This window comes from Chaetura pelagica, unplaced genomic scaffold (genome assembly GCF_000747805.2).
Source record: "Chaetura pelagica isolate M959 unplaced genomic scaffold, ChaPel_1.0 scaffold11, whole genome shotgun sequence".
NCBI classification, from domain to species: domain Eukaryota; kingdom Metazoa; phylum Chordata; class Aves; order Apodiformes; family Apodidae; genus Chaetura; species Chaetura pelagica.
The window spans coordinates 2,295,900-2,318,443 of NW_009952694.1; the positions used below are offsets into that span (position 1 = coordinate 2,295,900).

At 38.1% G+C, this 22,544-nt stretch overlaps 1 protein-coding gene across 1 annotated transcript in view; it reads right to left on the minus strand.

Moving 5' to 3' along the window:
- Positions 1-534: 534 nt before the first annotated feature.
- BAZ1A (bromodomain adjacent to zinc finger domain, 1A) overlaps positions 535-22,544 on the minus strand; it is a 65,118-nt gene continuing 43,108 nt past the window's right edge. The window contains exons 18-27 of the mRNA XM_009993934.1: positions 21,474-22,082; positions 18,502-18,665; positions 18,169-18,323; positions 14,924-15,072; positions 6,836-7,083; positions 6,501-6,727; positions 5,039-5,523; positions 3,850-3,995; positions 2,107-2,194; positions 535-1,566 (exon numbers count right to left, since the gene is read on the minus strand). Of these exons, the coding sequence (XP_009992236.1) occupies positions 1,376-1,566; positions 2,107-2,194; positions 3,850-3,995; positions 5,039-5,523; positions 6,501-6,727; positions 6,836-7,083; positions 14,924-15,072; positions 18,169-18,323; positions 18,502-18,665; positions 21,474-22,082 (2,462 nt within the window). The 3' untranslated portion in view covers positions 535-1,375. The remainder of the gene's footprint in view (positions 1,567-2,106; positions 2,195-3,849; positions 3,996-5,038; positions 5,524-6,500; positions 6,728-6,835; positions 7,084-14,923; positions 15,073-18,168; positions 18,324-18,501; positions 18,666-21,473; positions 22,083-22,544) is intronic.

Sequence of the window (22,544 nt, forward strand, 5' to 3'; positions counted from 1 at the left end):
AAGCAGCAAGCACAAACACAGGGAGAAGAGTCACTGCAGCAGCAAACCTCGTGTTTTGGTTTTTCCTACCCTGTTCAAATTTCTGCTCCATGCTGTTTTCTTAGTGTGGCATAGTTCTGGGTGGGCAAAACTCATTTAAAAAGGGTTTTAAAGCTGTTGATTCAAACTGAATTTTATACATTTAGATTAATAAATACTGAAATTAAAATTATCAAGGATAGTAAGGATAATTTAAAGAAGCTGCTGGTCAGCTAAACAAAGCTATGAGGCCTTAATTGCTAGAATAAAGATCCTAACTAAAGAACCATACAACTTACAGACATACTTATGTTACTCCTTATATATTGATGAACATTTGCATCACTCAGACACCAGGCAAACAGTGGCTGGAGCTGCTGAAAATGATGGTTGCGGTACTCACATTGAAACCAGATTCTGCTGTGTCTCTCCAGCAACTTGTCCTAGTGAGTTAATGGGGAAGATGGTATAGCAGTGTAACTCAAAAGGAAACACCAGAAGCTCAAAATACTTTGAAAAATGTGTCATTTTATTTGTACACTTCGAAAGTTGTACGTAAAAACTTATAGTAGAGTCCTGTGAATTTACTCATTGCTAGAAGAACTGCCGGGGACACAGGAAAGTATTTATTCATTGATCATCAAGTTAGAGGGGAATAAACAAAATAAAACAAAACCAAAAGAAACCCACTGGAAAAAAAAAATAATTAAAAAGTTATGGAACTCTTTTTTTTTTGTTTTTAAACCCCAAGTACAAATTTTATAAATACAAAACAAATTCACAAATTACTTCCAATGCTAAATAAATATCTACTTATTAAATTCAGACTGAATACCTCCAGCCAGCACTGGTACAGTACTTAAAAGATATGCAGTTGTACTCATTCATGTGTAGTGTTGAGAAGATACGCTCAAACAAGTTCTAAACATACACAGTTTCTTCAACTGTGCTACAGCAGAAGATTTTATCAGAATTGATAAAGCCCTCAATACCACAGCTCCTACAAAATCTAGAGGATGAAACAAGGTAATTTGATGCAGGAAAAAAAACAATTGTACTTCTGGAAGATGTTTGGACACATGAATGTATTAAAAATGTACAAAACCTCTGTAAACCAGTACTGTATCCAGTACATCTATCAAAAATTATTAGACACTGAATAAAACTGTAGCAAAGGTAATCTTTCCTACATTCTCCTGAGTGCTTAATATTACATTGAGAATATAGTGCAGGCCACACTTCAAGGTGGTTAAACAGTTGTTATTGCTTTATACAGACAGGTATGATGACTGTGATTTATAATTTCATTTTAATGAAAATAATAGATTCCCTCAAAAAATCCTTTGGAAGGCAGAGGTTAGATTCGCGACTTCTTTGCCGCAGGAGCGGCATGGTCCACATTACCAGATGTGATGGGAAGTCCAAGCTTTTGAGCCTGAATATGGAAGAAAGCTTGAAGTCTAGTTCCAGCTTTTGCTTCACTTGTGTTACGAGGGTTGTATTCAAAGCAGTTTGAAAACATCAGCTCAACATCTTCAATGAATTCCGCTAGTAAATACAAAGTAAATACATGAATCTAGTGTGCCTCAAGTCAGAGGGCAGTATGATCAAGTATGATCCTACAGAGTTGCAACACACAAATGTCTTTACATGTGTGTCGAGTTTCTCTCATGACATTAGTGAAGTGCGATGTAAACATTCTTTAATTCCTCTGATTATCAATAAAGGAAATAAAATTCAAGTAGTAACCACTGACTGACATCAAAAGCTTGAAGAATTACCAGCAGTTTCTCAGCTGCTCATTTCTTATCTATCTGTACATCATATATTTATTACTAAAAGAAATAAGTTCAACAATCTTATTTAGAAAAGATTAGTTAATGCTTTTTTAAAAATAACAAAACCATACATAAACCACCACAAAACCCCAAGCTGAATACAATTTCAGCATTCTTATCCTCTGACAGAGCCCTATCTTAGGATAAGAATTTATTTTAAAGAGACAGAACAGGAAGAACCATTATATGAGTCATGGTCATGAACAGAGACAGAAAGGGTCCATTACCTCTTTCAATAAGTCATACTTACATGCTAACTTGTATTCACATTTATTCACTTTTTCACGGATTATATTTAAGGCAATAGGTTTTTTGATGATATCATAGTAGTCTGGTACCTTAAAAAAATTAAGGAATTAATGATTCATAGACAAACAAATGGAAGCTTAACATTCTACCTATGTAAAAAAAATAAGCAAATCAGAAAGCATTTTTGTTTTGTTTTTAAATAAACAGAAGAGTCTCAAGCAACCACCTCCATTTCCTGAACTGGAGATTAGTTTTAAGGTATTGCTTTTCTATTTTTTGTATCATTAAAGTAGCTGGCTACAAACATTAGCCATCATTTCAATGAATAAATCTAATCCTAAATACTCTCTGAGCAACTGTAAGAAAACCATGTGAACAGATAAGCGTTACCGAGTTCAGCTCTTCCCATCTGTCCAGCACAAATTATTTCCAAGATTTAAAAACTTTTCATATTACATATGACATATGTATTCATATTCATATTGCATATTACAATACTAAACTCTTCTTAATCACAACCACTTTTACTATTCACCATCTTGCAGCCTTGCAAAAGAAAAGAAACCCTGAGTTTCCACTTAGTTGTGTTGCAGGCAGTGAAACCTTCTGTAGCAAGCAGGACAGAGTATGCATGTACCAGACTTAAAAAGCCACTCAGAACAGTGTGTGTGTGTGTGTGTGTGTGTGTGTGTGTGTGTGTGTGTGTGTGTGTGTGTGTGTGTGATACAAGTGAGGGGAAAAAGGATTGCCTGACCCTTGAGGGCACTGATCATTTGGATCACAGCTTTTGATTCCAGATAAGCACAAAGCTTAGGGTGACTATGTCTCACTCACAAAGCAGGACAGGGGAGTGAAAGAAAATGTATCTGATCCAAATTTGGCCTTTCTAAACAAGTAAGATACCCACATGCACCATCATGTGTGTTTTAAAATCAAGTTCTTGGTTATGGCCTGTAAACCTTACTATATTAAGTGCAACCTGCAACAAACCTAGAGAAACAAGTAGCAGAGAAATAGAATTAGGTATTTTCTTTCCCTTTAGGAGTACTTTTTATGTGAATTCTAAAAAGAAAGTGATTTCATCTTTCTGGCTTGCTGAGCACTGATCATTCAATGTATTCTTTACATTGTCTTAAAGGCAGCAAAAAGTTTAAGGCTTAATTTTTATCATGATGAAGAAAATCTGGGTCACTCAGGTATAGATTTTTCTTTCCTACCTATACAGAGATTATCCTTTAGTGACTGATTCAGGCAAACAGGAATGCACTGAATTCTAGCAGTTTCTTTTCACGATCAAAATTAAGTTGAATTCTCTATCCCTCCTTGCATTCACCAACTTCTTGCACTTTCCAGTGCAATTCCTATACTCTAGCAGGCAGACACTAGTAACCATTTCATTCCAAATTCCTCTACTCCTCTGTGCTTACATCTTTCATTCATGTTTGTACATTATTCTTTTTGTGCAGATACATTAATCTTTCCAGCTACTTGTAACTGAATTCAGAGTTTCAAGTCTCCATCTAACAGCTACCATTGTTAATTTTAACAGAGCACTTACAACACCAAGCTCTAGATCCTTTTCCTGACTGGAAAAGGCATCAAATATTTTGGCTGAAATGCTGGAGTTCTCCTGAATCCCACTGCTTAGCTGTATCCCCCTTTTTGAGTGATGCTATAACATCCCAAGTCTTACTGGCAGTAAATAGGATTCTCAACCATTCTAATTTACAGTTCTAACAGTTACCTGGATTTTGGAAACCAGTTTCATGAAAGGCCAGCTGTCATCATGTCGTACCAGTTCCACTACGAGCTGTTCAAAAGCTGAGAGTTCATGGACTCCTCCTTGACGTCCTGAACTTCTCCTGCTCAATGAGGTTTGAGGAGTTGATTCTGGAAAAAAGAAACACAACACTCCCATCAGATAAAAATAAAAACCTGGCAAGTACAATAACCCAATTCTTGCGTATTAAAACTGTAGTTTCAGGGCACAACTCATGCAGTATGGCTTCAGGTATTAATTAGAATATAAGGCTTGTTATTGACCACTAAATGTCTCTTTTGTTGTAAAAAATGCCAAGTACCAGGATTTAGCTGGGTTCCTCTTCCATTCTCCTTCATTGCATTGATTCTGGAAAGGATCTTTTCACTTACTTCAATTTTTTAACAATTTGTGAAACACTTAAAGAAAAGCCCCATTAGAGAAAAACAGAATAAGCTGCCTGCTCATCACTTTTACTTCCACAAAACCTCTATTCAAAGTGCTTTTATGCTTTCAAGAGTAGTCAAGCAGGGTGGTTAGAGGATAAGCCTAGAAACTCCCCATAGGGAAGGACAGAAATGGTGCAGAATACAAGACTGCCAACCAGAGTGGAAGCTCTTTTAGACTCTTCAGTCTCACACTGGGTCCTTTTGGTTTTTAAAAGGTTATTGTAGCTTTCCAAGTATTGCCCTACCATCAAATACCTCGGTATTAGCTTAACAAGCAGGGATGCTGTTAGCCCTATACCAGACAGGTGATATTTTTCTTCTGGTAGCAGTTTCTTCTGGTACATGTATAGTCCCAGTTTCATTACCTTACCTACATCTGTGTTCTTCACTGTTTAACTCTTTCATAAAACAAAACCATTAAAAGTAAACCATTTGCATGGGTTGAAGCATAAATATAACTTCTGCATTTGCTATCCACTTATTAGCAATTGCTCCATATTGTGTGCAAATATGAAATTTCAAATATGGATACGATACATCTCCTTGGCAAATGTGAAGAATTTTTTTTTTAGACTTTTTTTTTTTAAGGTTCACTTCTGTCACTGCAAAAGAAGGGAACTGTCTTGTTTTCAATCACCACTTCCAGTCTCCTTGCTCTACCGCACAAATACTTCAGCAAGGAACAGAACATGTTTTTTTGTTCTGGACAAACACATTTCTTTTACCTGTAGACTGTCGTTTCCTGCCTCTTCTCTTGGGTTCAGTAACAGGAAGAGAAAGCTTTGAAGCAGAAACTGGATACTTCCTAAGTCGTTCATTTGAGTCTGCAGTATCAACAATTCTAAATCCAAGAGAACTGGAAGGGCTGTCTTCCCGTGTGTTATCAGCCCTCTTTCTTCCTCTTCGTCTTCTCCGAGGACTGAGTAATTCCACAAATACATCTGCTTGCAGTGAACTTTGGCTCTGACGAGTGGTCCGGCTAGAAAGTCTTAAAGAAGGCTTTGTCACGGATGGAGGGGCTGATCTGACCTTTCTTAAACCCCTTCTGGTAACTTTAGATGAAGATTCAGTTTGCTTAGGTATGTTCTGCTGACTGCGAGAAGCATATCTTGCCTGGCGCTGGCTGCTCTGACTTGAGAATGGATTGTTGAGCTTGGCTGCTCTCATTTTTAATGGAAACTTGATCTCGTGTCTTCCTTGCTTTGCTGGGCTACAGAAAAGTGAACAATTATGTTTATTTATGGCAAAATTCCATTCCTCTTTTCCCTTGGTTTATCAGCTACATAAATAAGTGCAGTTCTAAAACATTCAGTGTAAAAGTTATGCTCTAGTCAGGGTTTACAACTAATACTCAAGGCTCTCCTTCCATTACAGGAGAGAGGGAAGATCCCAGAGATTTGCTTTCCAAGGAGATGCAAGTTCTCTCCAACTGTTGAATCACAACTGCCAGAGCCACAAGTAACCTTGTTTCAGTCAATTCAAAATACTGTAGCAAAAAGAAGAAAAATACTCAGATATCAGGAAAGTTTCCTTCAACATTTATGGTCCTGGCATGTACAACAAATCCATTACTTTACTGGAGTTACAACACTGGATTATTTAGTTGCTTGGGATTTTTTTTCTTTGGCTGGTTTGGGTAGGGGATTTCTTGGTGTGGATTTTGCTTGTTTGTTTTTCAACAGCTACTGCACGTCCTCTCAATGTCATATGGCCTCCAACAGATGACCTTGTCTTCCCTAATGTTCCAGTACTTACTGTATTCATCTACTCCCCCAAAATTTAAAACTAGACATAAATAACTCCAGGTTTTCTCTAGAAAATGTTTACTGTTTGAAACTGTTCACTTTATCTTCAAACAGTAACTGTACAGAACTGCAACTCTGATGGCCATCCCCCACTCATCTCTCACCCATACACCCAAAGCTGGAACTTTCAACCTGAAAAGTGAGCCTAAGTCCAGTAAGCCTAGCTTTTGTTAATATTAAACCCATCAGCAAGGGCCAAATTCACATAACAAGCTGTGATTTTTTATTTTTATTTTTTTTTAAATAAACATCTTTTTCAAACTGGATTTTCAAGATGTGCTTATGTGAACAAGTACTCCATCTAATAATGAAGATGTTATTTCAAGTAGGAAACCACTTTAGCATGTATCTATATCTTATAAATATATTTAGATATATCTACCATATATCATCTTCCTCTTGAGATTCATCCTCCTCATCTTGCTCTTCTTCGTAACACTCTTCCTCACTTTGTCCCATTTCATCATAGTTAGCCTCTCCTTCCCTTTCTCTCAGCCGTTCAGCAGTCTCTTCGTCACTCTCCACAGAAGGTCTCTGTCTGGAGGAGAGGCGCCTAGAGCGCTGCTTTGGTCGGCACTCTGGACAAAACCAGTCTCCTTCAGGAATGACCTAGAAAGAGAAGAAAAAAAGAAAATAAAGCATTAGTAATAGGCAATGAAGTCATAACAACTGCTCGAGTTTGGGGCGGGAAGGAAGCGCTTATTTGTCCTCAGATACCTTCAGCTTGGGCCTGATGCAGTAGGTGTGGTAGCCTCGGTCGCAGCCGTCACACAGCACCATGCTTTCCGCGTCGCCCTTCTTCCGACACACTTTGCAGCGAGCGTTAAGGATGGACTTGGACCAAATGACACTTCGGTCTAACGTAGACAGGTGAAGGAAGACTTGGGACAAGCTGGTAGAAGAAAGAAGCGACTCTCTCCAGCGATCCAAAACTGTTCTATAGGACCGTCCACCATCACTGGCATCTTCCATTAAAGAAGGGGATTTAAAAGAAAAGAAAAAAAGCAAAAAAGCAGAATGATCAAATTTATTTCTCAAACAGATTATTCTAGACTATGAAGTACAGCTTTGACTTTCAAACAGATGCCAGTAGAAAACTGGGATAATACTGTAACCTTTGTCTTATCTCTTCAATACTTGAACATTTCCTCCTTAGTTTCCAAGTTGCAGAAGCCCAAAGATTTTACTCTTCCCTACCAATTCAACCTAGAACCTGCACTTACATAGCATATGAGTAAGACACAGAAGTCTCACTCAAATGTCAACCTGGAAACCTAACAATTTGATTCAATTTATAAAGTGTAAATGAAAATTACTTTAAGATTAAAAAAATTAAAATTAAAAAAACCCAACACACATTTCCAATTTACTTTCCATTGTATGTACATTTTGAAATCCCAAAATATTTACATATAAAATATCTAGCATTAAACAGAGACTTCACTGGCAAAAAACAGCTTAAAGGGCTTGTCACATGCACTTGCCCCACTATGGTCTAGCAGACAATCCTTCAGCCCTTTCCACACACCTCAATGCCTTCATCCCTGCCCTGCACTGCCTTCCCAAGAACCTGCACATCTGTATGGTTAACCAGGTTGGGTGACTGCTCTGGTGGAAATAAAACGGTGTTCTTGATACTTTATAAGCAATGTTGCACACATGCATCTGTGGTACAGACCTAGTGGTAAACCAAGACCTGGAATCCTAATTAACTAGAAATAAATGGGGGGGGGTACAGGAAGGGGATGGGGGCAGAGGTGAGAAATTGTATTTTCAAACAGGGCTTGTTTGCAATCCAGGCCACTGAAGCAGCGACAAAAATACATGTGCAGAATAGCAAGGAGGGTGGCACCAAACAGGAATGAGCAGCTGGGAATTACAGAAGCAAATGGGCTGTTGGAAGAGCTGGAGAAATAAGCAGGTCTGCTGAAATGCCTGTTGATGTCTGTTGAAAGCTACTTCTTGCATTTTAAAGCAGGAAGGCTTAAGGAGTGGAAGAGACAGTATGGCCAGATTTTTGATTATAGAAATGTCCGCAGATTTCCCTTCTAAAAGTGACAGTCCAGTTTTTATTTTGTCATCTCTAGCTGATTAATTATGCACTCCAGTATAAAATTCCCTGCTGCACTAGTCACAGTGGGCACAGGAATGGCCTACGATCCACCTGTCTGAAGGATTAGTTCTCCCCAGGAATAAGAGGAGAAAATATCTGATAACAAATAAAATGAAAGAACAAAAATGAGACGAATTGCTCTCCTGGCAAGGCCTTTCTGCCCTCTCATCAACTGGCTGATAGGATTTGCCTCAACTTGCATACATTTGCATTAGCAGCACGCAGCACAAGAGAAGTGATGGGAGAAGGCAGAGGGTAAAGAGGCAACACAGCTTCATAAATAAAATGTAGCCACTCCTGAACTGCAAATAAAAATCTGGATTTTTTAACATTTCCTATTGCTTCGTCCTTTAGTTTCTCATGTCAAGCTCAGTCTTACTAATTATAGTGGACAAGCTCCTTTTCACAGAACTGCAGTGTATCTCTCAATGTATTTTTTACACTTCAGCAAGAAAAAAAAATGCAAACCACATGTAAACTAGACTTGAACGTAAGACTCACTTCAGTTCTCAGTTCAGCAGCAGATTTCTACTATAACTGGCAAAGACACTATCTTAAGCATGAATATATAGCTTGGCAAGCATTTATTTGCTGACAGTGGCATCTTGAGCATTGCTACTGCTTTTTGGCCGTTATTTCTAGCCTGGATTGGTTAACCAATACAGTTAATCACACAACACAACAAATAGCTGTACTGCAAAATGGAAGATGCAAGATGGAGATAAAAATTACTACCCATGACACATTCTGCTGCTGAAAGAAACCTGCCAAATGATACCTGCTGTTTCAGATCCCAATTTGTAATAAGAATAACACTTTCTTCTTCCATCCATCATCTCTCTCATTTATATTGTTAAGTTGGAAGGAGAAACAGCCTCTTCCTTTGTGTCTGAGCAGCTCTACACTGCGCAGTGGGATACTCCTCTGTCAACTAAGCCCTCCAAGCCTTACTACAATGCAAATGAAGTTGTTTGACAGATCTATGCACTCATCTATCAATAGCTAACTGAGTTCAGGGAAGGATTTTCCATTTTAGTATTTCTAGAAAGGATATGCAGTTGCACAATGCTGCAAAATTTAAAAAAACAACAATGGGGGCATTAAAAGGAAGGGAGGCATGGTAGGGTGTGGAGAAAGGATTATGTGAACATGCAGATTTCTGTTCTAAAGTGATAAAAAGAAAATACAGTTCTTTACGTCTGGCTGCAGAAAACTTAAAAAATATATTTTTTTATTTTTAATTATTTGAGCTGTATTTGTTTTATTTCTGTTTAAAGTATCTGTTAAAACTATTTGCTTTAATACTGCAATTCTTTCCATGTAAGGAACTGTCTACAAAACTAATAAAGTAATAAAAAAGAAAAAAAGAAAACCTGATAAAATATTCAATGCTCTCTAATTCTTAGCAATCAAGTAACATTTAAAATTTACCATCTCTCTGACTAGTCTTGTCTTCCACTCTCTTCCTCTTTTTATACCCCCAGTGGTTCCTTCTATAATCTTCTGCATTACCTAACATTAAATTCATAGAGTTATTTCAAACACCTTTTTGAAGCATGGCGGATTATTTAAAAATTAATTCTTATAATCTATACTCGTATATTCTAAAAATGTAACTAGAGCAGTGGTTCCCAACATGTGCACATGGAAAAAGGTAGGCAGGGAAGGGTAAAAGAATAATGTGCATGGAGGAATTGCACATCCCAGGATGTACTTTGACTAACACTACAAATGGCTTAAACTTAAAGCTTTTAATCCTACCCTCCCTTACCTTTCCGTCCATTCCCAGAACAAAAGACTATAGGAGCAGCTTACTGACCACAGGTTTCTCTCTTGGCAAACAACTTCACAGGTCTACATAACCACGAACCCCCTAGTATCTCAAAAATATAGCTGGTTTATGTGCACAGTCCTCAAGGACCAAGAAAACTAGCTCGTTTGTCCATGTGAAATGACACACAAGGTAGTTTTGTGCAGTTTTTAAGTATTAAAATAATTAAACTACTCTCCCATAGTAATAGTACTCTCCCATATAGCCACAGTAAACCTCATCTGTTCCCAATTCCAGGTACTACCTTTCACTGCCTCTTCTGAAGAGTAAACAAAAATTCTTCATCATTAAAAAAGCCCACTACCACCTTTGCTGCCTCTGCTCACGAAACTCTGCAGGGATGTAATGAGATCACAAGAACTAAGTATGTGTATATACCAATCCTATCCCAGTTCACCTAGAAAGGAGGTAAATGCTTCCTAGTATCAAGCACAAAGGTGCTTCTATTAATTAGAATCCAACCTTTCGCACGGAAATCTGAAGGATGCTTAATGACTCGAGTTCTGCTCGAGTGCAAAAAGCAGGAGTATTTTGTGGCTGCCTCATTGAACTCCAGAGCAACCAAATAATTTCATCATTTCATACCTATATTTTCATATACCTCTATGTAATAGGAATGATGAGATCTACTGTTCCACTGGAAAGTACTCTGAAATACAAATAAAAGTAATCTGCACCAAAAAAGCAAAACCCACAATAAAAATCGCTTATACTACTTGCCCCTCAAACATACTTTTTAACCTGAGAAGCACTACTTCAGAATTTCCATCAAACAGCCATTTAAAAAAAATGCTTTTTACATCTTAACTCAGAATTCTTGCAAGATAAACATGTACTTTAAGCTGCATTCCCATTTTTGTGATTCTCCCCAAACATTACCGTGGGCCAGACTAAGGGATGAAAAACCAAATTTTCCTAGCTAACGTGTAATTAAAGGATTTCTAGAACACTATCCATAATTAAGAAATATATGCAATTCAAGTCATGTTACATTTAATCACCAGACAACAGAAGATTAGCAGCCATCTAGCAGCTCTGCAAGGCAGAGGGTGCTGCTTCTGGGGTTTCTAATCTCCTTTTGCATTGCTGTCTTCTGTGTCAGTTTTTTCTTGCTAGCCCACTTGAATATTTGGTACGCACCTCAACTCTAAACTTATCAGAATCACCAGTGGAGCTCTTGGCAGCCTGATAGGGTCTCAGAACAAAAACGGAGCAGAGAGGAGCAGCTGGGCCTTTTATTGCTGTGCTGCGTCCCTTTGTCTGCTCTGCACCCTGGAGGCCACTGGGACAAACTTGCCAGTGACTGCAGTGAATGTCATTGTGCTGTCTTTAGCACTACAAGCTGTAAATAGAGGGAAAACTAAAAATTGTTAAGTATGGCTGCATTCCCTAACAGGAACAGGGCACACTGAAGGGGGGCCAGAGAGGGATAAGAAACTCCACAGTGAAGGCAACTACTTAAATAATGACAAAGACAAATCATATTCACTTTGGTTTAAAGCAGACTTTTTACTAAAAGTGCTCCCTGGTACTGCTACCAAAACAACTCCTAGTACTTGCTTGACTTCCAATGCTTTTACTTCAACGGTATTAACATCAGCCTAAAAAGTTGGCTTTAACATTTTTAACATTAGGAGCAGCTATGCAGGTATTTTGGCTAAAGGATGGTTCCATTAACTAGTTGGAACAGCTATAAAAAAGCCTCTGGCTAGAAAAAAAAAGGAGAGTATGGACACAATGATCTATATAAGAACAGGCAAACAAAAACAAAACTCCCAGAACCAAAACCCAGTGGTTAAAAAACACTGTTGGCCACTGTCTAGAGGGGTCAATGAAAGATGGCATCACAATTCTGAACACAAGGCAGTTCCCAAGCAAGCAGTAGCATCCACCTTTTACTAAAAGGCTTAGTAGCACTACCAACACCTCCTTATAAAGCTAAATAGAGAACTTTTCTTTGTCTGTGATACATCTGTGAGTTGCAAAGTAGGAAACAATTTGCTGTGCTAGCATGCAAAGGCATTGTTTCCAACTGGGGAGTTTAAGCTGAATGTAAGATTATGCAAATCTAAAAAATCTAGGAGTTTAAAACATACCAGAAACACTGAAGAGTTATATCCAAAAAGGGCTGCATACAGAATTGCTGTTTGTCCTCTAAAATGCCTAACTTTGCCAGATGCCTCTCAAACACACAGGTCTCCTTTACACGTTGCAGTTGCACTTTCTGGCCATGTCCAGAAGTTCCCAAGTCAAAGCAGCTTTCATATGACTGCCTGCCCAGCAGTCAGAAAACCATCAGCAAATAGGTGTGTGTGTTTTAAGCTTGATTTACTACAGAGACACTCAAAGCCGCAGCTCCTCCAAGAGCTCTCTAGTGACAAAACTAAAATCTTGTCTTCATTCAGACTTCTCTCTGGCTAAAACTGGCCCATTACGCAACCAAAAACATGAGACACTTGGCACCAAAGGTGAAGCAAGGAAGAGGGAACCTGACACTGTCACTTAATGGTTAGGGCAGTAAGCCAAAGCACAGGAGACCTGGGATCTTTCCTGCTCCCTTGGCTATTCAGGTTATTCTGTAAGTTACAGTAGTCTTACAGGAGTACCATTCTTCAGAGCAAAAAAGAGATGCATAGGCACAGTATGGTAAGAAAACATACGAGTTTTAAGACATGCAAATAATCTAAGATTGCCTTCCCTATACACTTTGTCACACAGTATAAAACATCTAAAGGAAAACAGGATTCCCAAGTTAAAAAACAAACAAGGAACCTCACTGTCATCAAAAGGTCAGACAAAAACATGAACTGTCATTAGATTACAGCAGAGTTAGGGCCACTAAAAAGTCTAGATGCAGTAGGGTTGCTAAAAAACTCTCTCCCCAACACTTCAGAGGCACTTTTCTTTTAGTCCTCTCCTCTAACTAGGTCCTTTCCTCTAACTAGGTCCTTTCCTAACAACTAGGTGTCCCAGCCCATGCCCATAACCTACTAATAGCCATGTTTTTCCCTTAAGGGCGCCATGGTAAACTAAGAGCTGTTAGCAAGATGCTGTTGCCAAATTACTCTCAGAGAGTCTGGAAATGGAGGCATATACCACACAATGTATTTACAACCTGCATGTGCAGAGTAAATGTGACAAATGCTGTCAATTAACTGGCCCATGCACATGCTGTAAAACTAGTCATCTAGCAGGAAATAAGCCCTATCATGCCCAGCTTGGAAAGGGCAGACATACTTGAGTTGACCAAACACTTAGCTAAGCACAGCTTTTCAACAGCTGTCATTTATGGTCTCCCCTTTCATCTCAATCATTTGCTGCATTTACCTCTTCCAGAGGTCATCACACTGATAACAAAAGTTTGTGGAAAGGAACCCATGCCTGAACATCAGAGTTTCTGGCACAAATCTAGCTCAAATGCATCTTCAATTGTGATTGATTTCCAGCCACCAGACTCCATGCGGGAGCAGACGAGATCAGAAACCGTTTTTGGTCAACTGTGCCACAGGGAACTAAACATCTTTTGTTAATACAGCAAAACCTGAAGCAAAATCTGCCAGAGCCTAAGGATTTTGTATGCAGCCATGATCAGAAGAGAGTATCAATTTAATGGGACATGTAGCAGTTTGTTCTGGAGAACCCCTGGCACATGCTCGGCTGTTAAACCAAGCTGCATGCTTGGGGTGAGAGGGGAAGCAGTTCCACCCAGCACAGAGCACAGCTCTTCCTTGATGCAGCATCTGGAAGGGAAGGCTGGCTGAGACAGCTGCCTTGGGAAGTATGAACCACCTTAAAACACTTGTGAAAGACAAAACTCCAGTTTTGAATCACAAAAGGATCCTAAGAAAACCAGAGCTGAGGGACCACTGGAAAAGATAAGGCCTTTATGTACCTTACATCCCCTCTCTCACCCCTAGAGCTTGTCAAAGAAATTGAAGGAAGGAATATGTGTTAAAGTCAAGCTATAATCATGCTGTGGCTTTAATTCTTCTTGCAACATTTTATTTCCAAGTCTTACAGCATGTACACAAAACCTGAGGATCTGAAAGTCTGCAAGGTAAATCTCTACTACGTATTACTGTAAATGTTAGACATTAGGAAGAAATTCTTTAGCATAAGAGTGATGAGACACTGCAACAGATTGCCCAGGGAGGTTGTGGATGCCCACTCCTTGGCAGTGCTCAAGGCCAGGCTGGCCAGGGCTTTGAGCAACCTGGTTTAGTGGGAGGTGTCCCTGACCATGCAGGGGGGGTTGGAACTAGGTGACATTTAAAGTCCCTTCCAACACAAACCATTCTATGATTCTATGTTCTGTTATTTCAAAACAAGGTGATCCAGATAAACCAGACCTACATTGCTTTCACAGAAAACAGTATAAAAAGGAGCATACATTTTTACAACCTTAAACACACACAGAAGGAATTCATTATATAGTTACATGATACACTGGTCTTGGCAGTGATGCTGAATTACAGAGTATTCCCTCAGAAAGCTCACACATTTCTGCCTATGGGTGCAATTTGTTTCCCAATGCATAACTGTAGGACCACACAAACACTTAAATAATCCAAGGTTAAATAGGCATGTATTTAAGAGTAAAATATCCTGTTATTTAATACATGTAATTCAGAATATGTAAAATAACTAGAAAAATATTAATATTTCTTTATGACCTATGGCCTTGTAAACTGACAGTGTTGTCTAGAAAGAGGTTAGCAATTTGTTCTTTTCCCCAGTGTATCCCCCTCTAAAGCATCCAGTCTTAGAACAGAAGCAAGTGGGTTTGGGGAGTGTGTGTGTGTTTGTTTGTTACAAAATCTTACACAAATATATAGATACAGTTTAAATTCTGAAAGCTTACCCAGAGGTGCTTTGAGAAACCGGCGCTCGATTCCTTGTTCTATCTGAAGCAATGCAGATGCCAAGTAGTGAACCACATTATTAACTGGCTGAGGAGTACTTGTACTTGTTGATGCAGCACTTGGAGCTTCAGTTTTTAACCCAACAAGTCTAGAATAGAAATGCATGAAATTATTATTTTTTTTAACATACTTTGAATTCACCACCACAGATAATTGTACAGGTCTGTACCACAGTAGATTTTTATTTTCACTTCATTTACTTGCGTGGTCTAGGGATGTGAACAGATACTGTGCAGGTGTGATGAGTTATCGCAGTTCTCTAGTTTGTTTCATTAGGCTAGTTTATCTAGATTGCAGAATCACAGAATTGTCAAAGTTGGAAGGGACCTCTAGAGATCATCTAGTCCAACTCCCCCACTAAAGCAGGATCCCCTAGAGCACATTACTCAGGACTGCACCCAGGTGGGTCCTGAATATCTCCAGAGAAGGGGGCTTCACAACCTCCCTGGGCAGCCTGTTCCAGTGCTCTGTCACCCTCACAGTAAAGAAGTTTTTTCTCATATTTAAACAGAATTTCCTGTGTTCCAGCTTGTGCCCATTGCCCCTTGTCCTGTCACTGGGAACTACTGAAAAGAGTCTGGCTCCATCCTCCCTGCACCCATCCTTTAGATACCTGTAGGCATTACTAAGGTGCCCCCTCAGCCTTCTCTTCTCCAGGCTAGAGTCCCAGCTCTCAGCTTTTCCTCATAAGAGAGATGCTCCGATCCCCCAGTCATCTTTGTTGCCCTCTGCTGGGCTCTCTCTACTAGTTCCCTGTCTCTCTTGAACTAGGGAGCCCAGAACTGGATGCAGTATTCCAGATGTAGCCTCACCAGGGCAGAGTAAAGGGGCAGAATGACCTCTCTCCACCTACTTTCCCCCACTCTTTCTCGTGCAACCTAGAATTCTTGGTGGCCTTCTTGGTGGCAAGGGCTCATGTTTGGCTCATGGATAATTTACTACCTACCAGGATCCCAGATCCTTCTCAGAACTGCTTTCCAGCAGATCCAGCCCTAACCTATATTGGGTGCAAGATAAACCACCTTAAGTAACAAAGTTATCCAAATTTCAAGAAATTTGGATGACATTTTGGTACAATTAAGATTTCCAGAAGATTTGATGCAACCTTTTTTAACTAGTTCAATGAGATTTTTCTGTAGAGTCCCAATAATACTTCCATGAAAGCACTTGCAGTGGTGAGGTGTAGCCTGTTAGAATACTTTTATCTGCAGAAGTTCATCTACACATACTCTCACAATTCATAAGTTTTTTGAAAATAAATTAAATAAAACCAGAAAGTAATTTTAGAATGTTAAATCAAGATTTGTTAACTACTGTGTTCTCACCCTTGGAGGATTTTTCTGAAATACTAACTTTTAATGTAAGAAAAAATTAAAAAGGTAGGTTTCAAATAAAATAGCCCTCTTTGACCAAAGACTAAGTAATCACTTCAAAGTATAGTTAATCTTCCTGAACCACAAACATAAGTATAGCTTAGGACAGCAACTCACACTAATGAAAATAAAGTTCAATTTCTACTTGGTGTGTCTAAAGAAAATTACTAATTAAGACTGTCTGGATTCTGCTTTATTCTGGTGAATGAGCAATGCTTTTGGTTGTCCCTCTTCTTTTTTCATACTTAAAAGCTGTTCATTATATTTTGCAATCACACACATTTCAAGCGCCTGAAAGCAAACAGAAAAAAAAGCTGCAGTGTTATTTACATTTCACTAGTCAAACTCCAAGGTCTTAATGAGATGTCACTTGCTGAGGTAGATAAAAAGCCCAGCATCAAAAGGAATCTGTCACATGATTTCAGAATCCCATGCTCTCTGTTTTAACATGCAAGACTTTTATTAGAATAGAGATTATTCAGAAACTTTGACAAAGTCAATATCAAGTGGAAAAAAAAAAGGCAGAAACAAGTTTCTGCAGTTGAATTGAGAGTTGACAACAGAAGCAGGTGCCCAAGAGGTAACTGGACACAGATAAAACTTAAATTCTTAATTAAAACAGTGGAATATTTCTAGGTTGTGGTTTTCAGGAAGCAAATTTCTGTAAACTGTGTCCTTACATAAAGAAGGATGACCCTAGCCATTGCACACAACTAGAGAACTCTGATCCAAAGGGTAGTCTTATATGTAAATATTAATTCAGAAAACTGAAATAAAAAGGAAAAAAACCTTAAAGAACTTTTAAATTTCAATTCCTACATCCACAACAGCATTCAAGTGTCTGTCCAGATTTAGCACCTTTCATAAAAGTCTAATTGCAGAAAACCTCACAGAATCCATAAGCAAACAGTATGTTAATACAATGAGTGCTCCACTATATCTTTTTTTTGTGTGTGCAATATTTCCATATTCACATCCAGTCAAGACATAAAATTTCAAATGTATTAAGTAAACTAAGGTAGATCTTTATTTCTGAAAAGGATGTAACTTCTGAGAATTAAATATTTAGAAACAATCACAGTTTGTATAATTCAATTTACAACAAACACTGATAAGGTATAGTGTCACATGTGCTCAAAAGTTTAAACAAAAAAAACCCCCAACAAACCACTTTTATAGTTGCAACACTAGATGATTCAAGGTTTCCTCTCTTTGACTGGGTTGCAGCTTGCTCCACAGAATAACCATCATTCACAAAATTATAAGATTATATCTCTGTTTTGCTGCAGATAAAGGTTAATTCAGACCATGGCCTGTTGCTCTGACAGTTCTTAGTGTGAGTCATGAAGAAGCACAATGGCCAGTTCAACCAGAAATTTGTTACTATTAACACTTTTCCTTTAAAAAACTCCCACTCTTTCCACAAAGTAGATTGTTGGGGTTTGTTTTTGTTTTTTTTCTTCTGGGAAAAAACCCAGACATTGCCAGATGAATTCTTCTCAGCATTTTAAGTGATTTTTAAATGAATACACATATTTCTTTTTTCATAATTAATGATCACTTTCAGCAGTGTAACATCTGAATAGTAGTTGGAAAAATTGATCTGTAGGTATCTTAAGTCTTAACTGGTAATAGAACAGTGTCATTTAGCAAATACAAACCAGTATCACAAAAAAATCTTGCATTTTTGAACTCAAATCTTCAAAAATACATTCCAAACAACTTCAAGGTAAAAAAAATTCAAGGTTAAAAAAAACAAAGCACTGCTATAAAACTCTCAGAAGAGACATGATTTAAACCATAGCTCTTACCTGTCTTTCACAAGAAACTTTTCTTGATCATCAGTTTCCATTTCTTCAGATTCTTCATTCACAGTTTTAATGACGCCATTTTCTTTGTTTTCGTCATTCAGAAACTCATACCGCCCATGTTCTAAGGCAGCTCTCCAAGACTGTCTGTCTGCAACCTGAAGCAAACACACAAACTTGAAGTTTCTAAAGAATCAAAGGCCATAAACTTTGAGTGCCAATTACTCTTTATTTAGTAATGCTTTCAGTAAAACTCATAGCATGCAGGAGTTCTCATTTAAGCTACAGACTCAACAGCAACAGCATGCTCCTAGGTATTCTACAATTCATAAATACCTTAATAGCCCCCAATGTTCCTTGGTAGATCCTGTCTTCAATGTCCAAAAGAAAGTCTCTAAGTCTGAGTTCAAGCTGCTTCTCTGCAGATATGTGAGCTCCATCATGGGCATTCTGCATCCTTCCCCGTCCTAAAGGAGGTCTGAAGTCACTTTGAGGTTTGTCTGCAAGGACACCAAGTAACTTCATGTTAGTGCACTTTGTTCCTTAAGGCAGCTGCTGGTGAGGGGAACAGAAGTAGTACAGGGCAGAACAAACTAAACACGCAGGTTCAAAACTCCCTTCCTGTAGTGACATTTGCCAACACCAACAACTCCATGACAACTAAATCATCCAATCCAACCAAGCAGAGTATTCTTTTAAGGGAAGACCTATAGATTAGCACCTGTTCATCCCAATACACAGGATGAGAAATTCTCAGCAATTTAAAAGTCATTCTTTTGTCTTAAAATGCTTTCTTAAGTAGTATATAGTCAACTACTCTCTGCTATAAGTGCAGAAGAGAAAACAAAACAAACCACACAAAAAAACCCACGAAGAAAAAGAATCAAGTGACATTTTTAGCATTTTTTGTATTTGATGGTCCTTACTTTACAGGGGAACTCCTCACTTTTCTTTCCTGCATGAACCTCTATCATTGCAACATATAAACCCTTTTTAGAAAAACTAACTTTAAACCAAAGCAAACAGATAAAGATAAGATGGCACAGGCACAGACTAGACTGACGGTGCCCTCTAATTAAAGGCGGGGGAGAAAAAGGAACAAGACGGCAAGATAATATATGAAAAAGAAAGGAAGAGCTTATGATGGGTTGTCAAGAAAAAACCTCTTCATAAGAGAACTGAAAATTAATGTAAAAGCACAAAAGCCACAGGAAGAGCTGAAAGTACGCCCAGATCCTAAATTAGTGCGTGCAAATCTGCATAGGTGGCAAATGTTCCTGTTCACAGGATTTACTGTAAATCCCATGAACACAGTGATGAGGAGGTATATGCAAGAACTTAAGAGACATTTAATGAAAAACTATCAGAAAGCTGTTGTTGACGTAGTACTGGATGAATTTCTAAGACACACTCAATTGCAAAAACAATTCCCTGTAACTGAAAGTATGCAAATATTCTCAAAACATATACTAGTGCACTTTGATGTCTGGATGTGGGAAACGTTCTTTTTGGTTTAAAAGAAAAAGAAAAAATGATGGGGTTTTTTCCCCCTCGAGCAGAACTGAAACAGCAGCAATTAGTTTGCAAATAATTGATGAGGAAAAGTTAAGTTATTGGAATAAAATAAATTAACACCACCTATCAATTTTATTTCCATACTCTCTTAAGTAGGAATTAGAAAACTGAGAAGGGCAGTCTGCAGCACAAGAGAATCATGTAGTTTTCACTTGTCCTGCAAGTCATGTAAGTGAAGGCAACAGGGCAGCAGCTGGAGTCCACCGTAGTTAAACTCCCTCCAAAGTGAGCTACACATGGCCACTTACCACTGCTTATCACACAGAGGAGACAGAATGGTATCGGACTACTGCATTTTAATTTCCTTTATCACTCTTAAAGTGAAGTTCAGTGGCTGACTTTGTGCAGGTTTTTCAGGTTTTTTGTTTTGTTTTTTAGATCAATGCTATTCTACAATTCTAACATCAAAAGAGAACAAAAGTCTATGTAGAAATTAAGTTGCTTCAGGGCAGAAAGCAACACATAAAATACAGATAACAGCAACTAATAAAATAAGGAACGACACATGCAAACACAAATATATCAGAAAAAGACATTTTCCCACCAAAAAACACCAATCTAGCCAAAAGGCTCCAAATAAAGCTTAATTACTATGCAGAAACTCTGTCATGTGCTAATTTCCACCAAAAGAAATGGAAGATCAGTTACGGGTTTAGTAGTATTTGATGTGCTTGTGGCATGTCCTGGTACACACACTGCAGTAAAACAGAACTCAGCTCTCCTGTGAATAATTCTCCCTTGCCCCAGTACAGATATACCAAAATCCTCATAGTAATTTGAAATAATTCAAAACAAAATGCAATTTCTTAAACATTACCCTGGAGAGTTTCATTTTGGTAAGTTCCTCTACCTACCAAACACACCACAAACTTGTGCACACAATTTTATCAGTGATTGGAGCAAATACCTTGCCATGAACGGCAAAATACTTGGGTAAGAGAACAGAGAGAAACCCCTAAATCCTAGGTCTGGACTGGTTTTAAGTACACTCCTGTGTTTTGAAACCCACGAAAACTACACTGTTTTGCTAATGTCTCCTCCTCCTGTAACTAACCTCTACCAAATGAGGAAAAGGGAAAATAAACAGAAAAGAATATCACCGAATCTACTGCACTGATGTTAACCCATCAGTGGGTTAACCCACCCTCTCAAAGGTGTTAGTATGATCCTGCAATATACTATCATTCCTGCGTTTACAACAGGCCAGTAAAGGTTTGAGTAATTTCATGCATTACAATATCATGAAAGAATATGCCCCACTCAACCAATCAAGGTAACAGTAATTGCCTTTCTTTGCATTGTTTCTGTTTCCAGAAACGAATCTTATGACTCCTTTCACCATACCGGAAATTAGGACATCTGATGATCAAGACTGTAATTTACCTTTAGCAGATATTAATCTTTACTCTGTGGTTAAGCTTTTCCCAAAGCTCAAATTGCTTCCTAAAGATCTTTGTTTAAAAGCCAATCCTGTTTTACTAAGTAGTGAAATAACAGAAAAATTATTGGGTTGTGGTTTGGTTTTTTTTTTAGCATAAAACACCAGAATAACTCTGCAAAGATCCAACAGAAAAAAAAAGAAAGGAAAAAAACAAACCTGTTTTCCCTAAGAGTGAAACAATGTTTAAGAATCATGTTTAATTGTTTGGAATTACAATTAAATGAGAATTAGAGGTTTCTAAAGTATTAGAAATTAGAGCTGTGGAAGCAAATTAAGATAACAAACCATTTACCTGGAATATGGAATTTTTCCACAGGAAAACTGCTTAGTTGTTCATATATTCTACTTTTCTCTTGTAAAAGAGTTTCTTTTAAGGCACTCTCCCTATGTCCTCGGGAATTGAGAGCCTCTAGGAGTTGGTCCAGTTGTTCCCGAGAATTGTAAAAGCACCAACGGTTTGGTTTATATACTGGCCTTGGCACCTCTATGACAACACTGGTGTGTGAATCTTGGTCAATATTGGAGGTAGATTCAGAGGATTTCAATAACTCTCCAGTTTTACTGAATACCTGAGGTTCATTTGTGCAAGACTGTACATTATTCTGAAAGGAAGAGGTTCGAGGCAACAACATGTCTTCTGTGAGACCAGAGTAGTCCTCTTCTATAAACAATCCAGGAACAGAGGGGAAAATCCAGTAGCGTCGGTACAGACGGTCACGACCTAATGGGGTGATATTTGTGCAGGCAGTTGCATTCTGAATCTTTTCTAACAGTTCCTTCTCTTTCCTTTGTTGCTCCTGTTTTAAAGCTTCTTCATCTTCAGCAGTAAGAGGTTCACTCTTTTCACAAGTGGTCTCTTCTTGTCTTGTAAATTCCTTATATCCATTTTGCCCTCTCCTTCCTAAACGTTTAAGGAAGAATGATAGCAACATGCTTATAAAAAACTCCTGTAAAGGGTGGGTTTTGGTTCTGTTCCTTTCTGATTATCTAAACTTACACCATCAAGGACCATCACCTCAGTTAAGAAACAATACTAGCTTGATTAAAGAAAAAGTCAAGTGATCAATTCCCTTCCCTCTACAAGATGAAGCCATCTTTATTTCACTTCTACTTTGCAGAAACAAGACCAAGTTTCATTTACTGTCATTGTAATTTTTAACACTATAAAATAGAAATGAAATTTCTGTAAATTAAAACTACGTTAAAAACTCTTATAATGAGACAGTAAAATACTAGCAATTTCATTATTGAATAAAAAATATGTTTGGACTTAATTTATCATACTAAAAATTCTCTAATTACCCCCCCAAAGACCTAAAGCAAAACCAAAATCCCTATGTAAGAGCTTTTATTGCAAACTCAA